Source organism: Lactuca sativa, chromosome 5 (assembly GCF_002870075.4).
Source record: "Lactuca sativa cultivar Salinas chromosome 5, Lsat_Salinas_v11, whole genome shotgun sequence".
Taxonomy (NCBI): domain Eukaryota; kingdom Viridiplantae; phylum Streptophyta; class Magnoliopsida; order Asterales; family Asteraceae; genus Lactuca; species Lactuca sativa.
This window is the reverse complement of record NC_056627.2, coordinates 13,203,424-13,209,529: the sequence shown is the minus strand read 5'-3', so window position 1 is coordinate 13,209,529 and position 6,106 is coordinate 13,203,424. Positions and strand designations below refer to the sequence as shown.

Genomic DNA, 6,106 nt, shown 5'->3' with positions numbered 1-6,106 from the left:
ACCATATAATAACATAGCATGACATACTGTTAGGAAATTCTGGGGTGCCCGGTCTACCCTGCCGATTTATCTCAACCGGACCCGGGGACTAGTCCCCTACCTACTACTATTACATAATCACATAGCATACTAGCACATAAAACATAACAGATAGTAATATACCAGGCAATTATCACAAAAACAATCGTATCAAATATAATTTCCTAGTAGTGGGTCGACCTTGGTGCCTTAGACCCACTTCTACTGGAAGGTAACTAACTCACCTCGCATTGCTGAAGTCCACTGCCAGAAATCCTTAACTGCTGCCCTGGCAACTCCTCAAGCTATCATTACGACAAAATCACCCAATTAGCAATTGGGTTTCTAAACCATGATCCCTAATCCATACTTGGGGTAAAATGACCATTTTACCCCTGGCCCAACAAGACACATAGCTAAGGCCCAAGTCTAAAACCAATCAAGCCTAAACTCCAAAATCCATAAAGGCCCACTAATGGACCACTATTGGCCTAATTCTCCAAATTGGGACCAAACCCTTACACGGGCCTTATTCTAAAGCCCAATGATTTATTCCTAATCTAAAATATATGCCCATAGCTGATCTAACAAAATCCGTGCACTTGTAGGCCCATAAGAAAGCCTGAAACCATTGGGCCCACCAAGGCCCAATACAACCCTTGGCCCAAATAGGCACGTCCAATCCAAAGTCCAAGACTGTAACATTCTCCTGACCAGAAAGCCTAACATACAAGGTCCAAAACCAAGTCTGCAGCCCAAACAAAACAAGCCCAAAGGCCCACTGACTGACGAACGCGGGGTGTACCTCTTTGGTACGCTCAACGCACTCGACGATACAGATTGGGGCCTCGAGTTAGTATATGGGGCGTACGTGAATCTACACAGGGCGTATGCGTTGTTTCCTTAAGACTCTTATTTGGAATTAATCTGTTAAGTCCTTTGCATCCAAACTTCTAGGGAACCTTAAATAAGGATCTTAATGCATAAAGTCGGCACCTTTATACATTTGCATGACTCAAAGGGACCCAATGACCAACTTAACCTAATAATACCCATCTAGAACGTGCATGAATGGTTTCTAGCCTCAAAGATGACACTTTGTGGACTTATAACCTCTGAAATTCTAAGAGTAGCAACTCAAAGCTTCTGAAGTGGTGTCTAACCACTAGATCTTGCTCATGAGGCCTAAAAGGGACAAAAAAACCCACATATTCATAAACAACAACTTCTAGTGATCAAGCTCAGAACTTTTTACCTTCTTTGAGCTGAAAATGTAGTAAGAAGTCCAGATCCACAAGTCCTCCCTTGAACACCCACCTTGTAATGAGCTTCCATTTCTTGAAATGCACCAAAAACCACCACAGTGCACCCACAAAGGTCACAACACTCTTATATGAAGCTACCACTCGAAATTAGGGTTTAAGGCTCTGAGAATGAAATAGAGGTGCACCACTTTGGAATTAAGGTGCTTTCAATAGTGAGCCAACCCTAAAATTAGGGTTTTGGAGATCCTGGATGTACGTTGGGCGTACGTCTTTCGCACCCGCGTTTCACTTATCCAACACTACGCTGGGGGTTCTCCAGCTTATGTTGGGCGTACTCACTTGGTTGTCACCTTTGCATGCATGCTAAAATGCAAGCATTTCCCTCCTAGGGATCGAAACTACCAAAACCTTCAAACTAACTTAACTCCCTCATTCTAGGTCTGTTTCCAACAGACCTTATATCCACGAAAAGGTAGAGTGAAGCCCTACTACGCTCCTAGCAATACACCCAAGCCTTAAGACCTTCCGAATAAGACCTAAAACACGAGATATCCATTTACAGTCGTACCCATGGCTCCCGAGGACGCAATCGGATATATGGATCACTTGAATCATAGCAACAACATCCGAAATGGCTAAACCCTTCTTTTCCCAAAGCTCTAATCCCCATGGCAGTTGATGATTGAGCCGTAGCCCCAATTAATAAAGCAAATCTGAAACCGGGTGTTATACAAATTCACCTCGAAAGAATGTAAACATATTAGATGAAAGGGCGTGGATCTGGTAAAGGGTGCAATTTGCTCCTCATTCCTTATGATTTTGGTACAATACACCTTATATGCGGCAAACATACCATTAAAATAAGGTGAAGATGGAGAAATATGAGATAAAAAGTCTTTACCATGGTAAAACCATGACATGATGCCCTCTAACTAGGGCTGACAATTCTCGACACGACACGCAACAACACGACACGAAATAAATGGGTTTGGGTTGAGTTTTTCAACCCGCCAACCTGCTAACCCGCCAACCCGCCAACCCGTTTATTAAACGGGCCATATATGAGTTTCTCAAAAAATAAGTGGGTTGACCCGCCAACCCGTTTATATTCTTAATAAAAAAATTATTTTATTTTTAAATTTATTTATGTATCAAATATTAATATTTAATAAGTATTATATAATATATACCATTGATTCATAGACAATTTGATTGTTTTGACATTTTGACTCGTGGTGGATGGTCTAAGGTCGTAAGTCGTAACCTATAAGACTAAGTTTGTAACATGTTTCTATTAATGTTTTTAATTTTCATTTGGATGTTTAAGATTTAAATGTCTAAAATTCGGACCTACGAACCCAAATCTAACCCACGAACCCGTCAACTTGTGAACCCGTATAAATAAATGGGTTGGTGGGTCATATTTGGGGTTATGTTCCAAACCTGTCAACCCGTGATCTGTATATTTAAATGGGTTGTGTTTGGATTCACATATTTTGACCCGCCAACCCACGACACGCCAACTCGAACACGACACGATTGTCAGGCCTACCTCTAACCTTAGGCCACTTGTTTCGAATAGCGAATAGTAGTTTCAACCAACTTCTTAAATTGTAATAATTATGGTTGTGTGTTTATTAGTGAGACGTCTTCAGTCTTCACTCTTCAGGAACGAAAAAATGATGGTGAGCGTGACAACAACATGCCATCATTACCCACGCACATATGGCATTATCCTTCTTGAACTGATACGACACCGTTTGCGACGTAAACAACTGGTAATTCAACAAAATTCTTAAAGCGATTTGCCAGCTGGCCAAACTCTAACAAATCCGGAACAATCTTAGTATAAATACCAGAGTCCCCGAGAGGTTAGTGCTCATCGTTGCACAGTCAATTCAATCAATCGTGAAAGCTTTACTCAATTAACCAAGGGGCTTGACCGATCAACGACCGGAAAACACATATCCCGACTTCCGAGGACTCTCATCAATGGCTACAAAAGTGTATATTGTGTATGTGCTCTCTCTCTCTCTCTCTCTCTCTCTCTCTCTGCACGATGATCTCGTTGTTGCTAATAGGTGCTTTATTACGCAATTTGATTTAGTTGATTTGGTCTCAGTAACGATCGAACGACCTTTTTATTGTTGTGGATGAAATTTGTTATCAGATCGGTTCTCTATGGCTGTAATTATATTATTTTTCGTTACCGCTAAATTGAGAAAACGTAGGATAGACGACCGATGATCTGTGTTTTTTTGCGAAAAATTGCAGACTGAAATTAGACTCAGATGTGTATTTTAAGTGCATTGAAATTATAATTTGACCTTCGTAGGTAATTTTTAGTACCGCGTTGACTTTGTGGTACTGGCGATTGATGATATGGGTTTTAGCTATTCAGATCGGTTGATTAAAATTTATAATTTCGTGTATCAAAGCCGCATCTGAGTCTGTAGAATTGATGATTGACGATATGTATTTTTAAATGTGAAATTGAAGACAGAAAGTCGCACTAGATGTGCACTTTTGAGTGCATTTACCACTTAACATTTCCAAGTGATAGCCTGTTAAAACTTGATCTACTAGATATATGTCTTTATAAATTAGAAGCATGCTTATTTTAGATAAAGGTCTCCAATGTGGTTAAAGACTTCTGATTCTGATGTTTTGCTAGAAATGATATTTTGGTGCTTCTGTGTACTGTTCTATTGATGTGATATTTGATTGATGATGATATAAAACCAACTAAACTATTCAACTATAGTACAGGAAACAAGAATGAATTTTTTTTTTCTTTTAAGAATCGGAAATAATAAATCAACTTAGGGTTAGTTAAAGAAACATTGATCGAGAAAAATGTGTTGTTAAGTCTACAAGAATTTTTTAGGTAAAAGACTAAGATACAGTTAAGCTTCTTGATTATAATTTATATTATTGCTAGTATAGATGCTATAGTCCTACCATTTGAAACTTCTGTTTTAAAATCTTACATTGTTTTGGGTTGTTTGTGATAATCTTTGAGCAAATATAAATGTCTAGCCAATACATTATAACCAGGACTCCAGAACAGTCATGATGTATGCAATACAAAATTACAAAGGGGGTTCTTGAGGTCAATAAGTATTAAAGGGAAATAATGTGGGCTGCATTTTTTAGCTGCTGTTCATGAGTCAGTTATGTTTAATTCCAGTTATACTACTTGTACCATGATTGAATGAACATTTGTAGTATACCTACTGGTCTGCAATATTCTTGATGCCTTGAGAAAGGAGAGAAATAGCTTAAGACAGTTATAGGAGGGATGCATAGAGAAGAGAAAGAGCTGTTCCCTTTTGTGTTTCAGGAATAGAGAAAAAGTTGGTTTATAGACATGACTATTCTGATTTATAGACATGCTTGTTGGAAAATTTGTATTAGTGATAATCAATAACTTAAGATATAGAAATTGGACTGTAAGCTGTAACAGACTTTCCTTAAAGTTAAGTAATATCACTAAATTTATTCTGGGTTAGTCCAATTCAGGACAATATCAAATATATACAAAAAAAAGGTAGTCTAATGACTTAATAGGTTTAGCTAAAAAAAAAAAAGTTGTCTTAATTAACTATTGGATTTATGAATATTCTGAAACAAACTTTGTTGGAAATTGGAATGTAAGGGTAAAAGTATAAGAGTTGATTCTTTGTTGTGGCAATGGCAGGTACTACTCCATGTATGGACATGTAGAAAAGCTGGCTGAAGAGATAAAGAAAGGAGCTGCATCCGTTGAAGGAGTGGAAGCCAAATTATGGCAGGTATAGAAAATCATATTTAATTTTAATTTTAATTTTAATGTTTACGGATTCTTTGTGAGGTGCAGGTGGCAGAGACATTGCATGAAGAGGTGTTGGGTAAAATGAGTGCACCTCCTAAAAGCGACGTACCAATAATCACAGCAAGCGAACTCTCTGAAGCTGATGGATTTGTTTTTGGGTTCCCCACCAGATTTGGTATGATGTCGGCTCAATTCAAAGCATTTTTCGACTCAACCGGTGGTCTCTGGAGAACCCAACAACTCGCCGGAAAACCCGCCGGTATCTTCTACAGCACCGGATCTCAAGGCGGCGGTCAAGAAACCACCGCGTAAGCACCCAAACCACCATCCCACAAATTACAAATATATTTTTTATTTTTAATTTAAAAAAAAAATTATTTTTTGTTAGGTTAACGGCCATCACTCAGCTGGTTCACCATGGGATGATATTTGTGCCGATTGGGTACACATTTGGAGCTGGAATGTTTGAAATGGAGCAAGTCAAAGGTGGGAGTCCTTATGGTGCAGGGACTTATGCTGGGGATGGCTCTAGACAACCATCTGACCTTGAGCTCCAACAGGCCTTCCACCAGGGCAAACATATTGCCACCATTACTAAGAAACTCAAGGGACTTGTTGTTGCTGCTTGATCTTTACATCACAAAATATCAAACCAAAAAAACCAAAACCATAAAATACTATTTTAATTTCTTTTCTTTTTTATACCATCTTCTATATCATTATCTATTTCTATTTCTGTTTCTATTGTCATTTCTGATTGTAAAAGGCTTCTTCTTTTGAAAAAAATACAACATAATATTTCTATGGCTTCTTGTATCTCCCTCACATAAGGACCCAGCTTCTTCACATTTACCACTTTCTCATATGCCACCTTTTAAAATAAATTGCTTTAATCTGATTAAATCATCATTTTATCTTTGTTCAAAACAAATTTCTTAACCCTGTTCACTTTTAACATCAGATGACTTGAACGATAAAAAAATACCAATGGGTAAAGACTTGTCATGAT

The 6,106-nt window shown here is 38.2% G+C and overlaps 1 protein-coding gene across 1 annotated transcript; it reads left to right on the top strand.

The window, feature by feature from the left end:
* The first annotated feature begins 3,141 nt into the window (after window positions 1-3,141).
* On the top strand, window positions 3,142-5,906 carry LOC111889650 (NAD(P)H dehydrogenase (quinone) FQR1). Its single transcript, XM_023885795.3, has 4 exons — window positions 3,142-3,298; window positions 4,984-5,077; window positions 5,143-5,405; window positions 5,486-5,906. The coding sequence occupies exons 1-4, from the start codon at window positions 3,276-3,278 to the stop codon at window positions 5,724-5,726; spliced, it is 621 nt and encodes a 206-aa protein (XP_023741563.1). The 5' UTR covers window positions 3,142-3,275; the 3' UTR covers window positions 5,727-5,906.
* The last annotated feature ends 200 nt before the right edge of the window (window positions 5,907-6,106 follow it).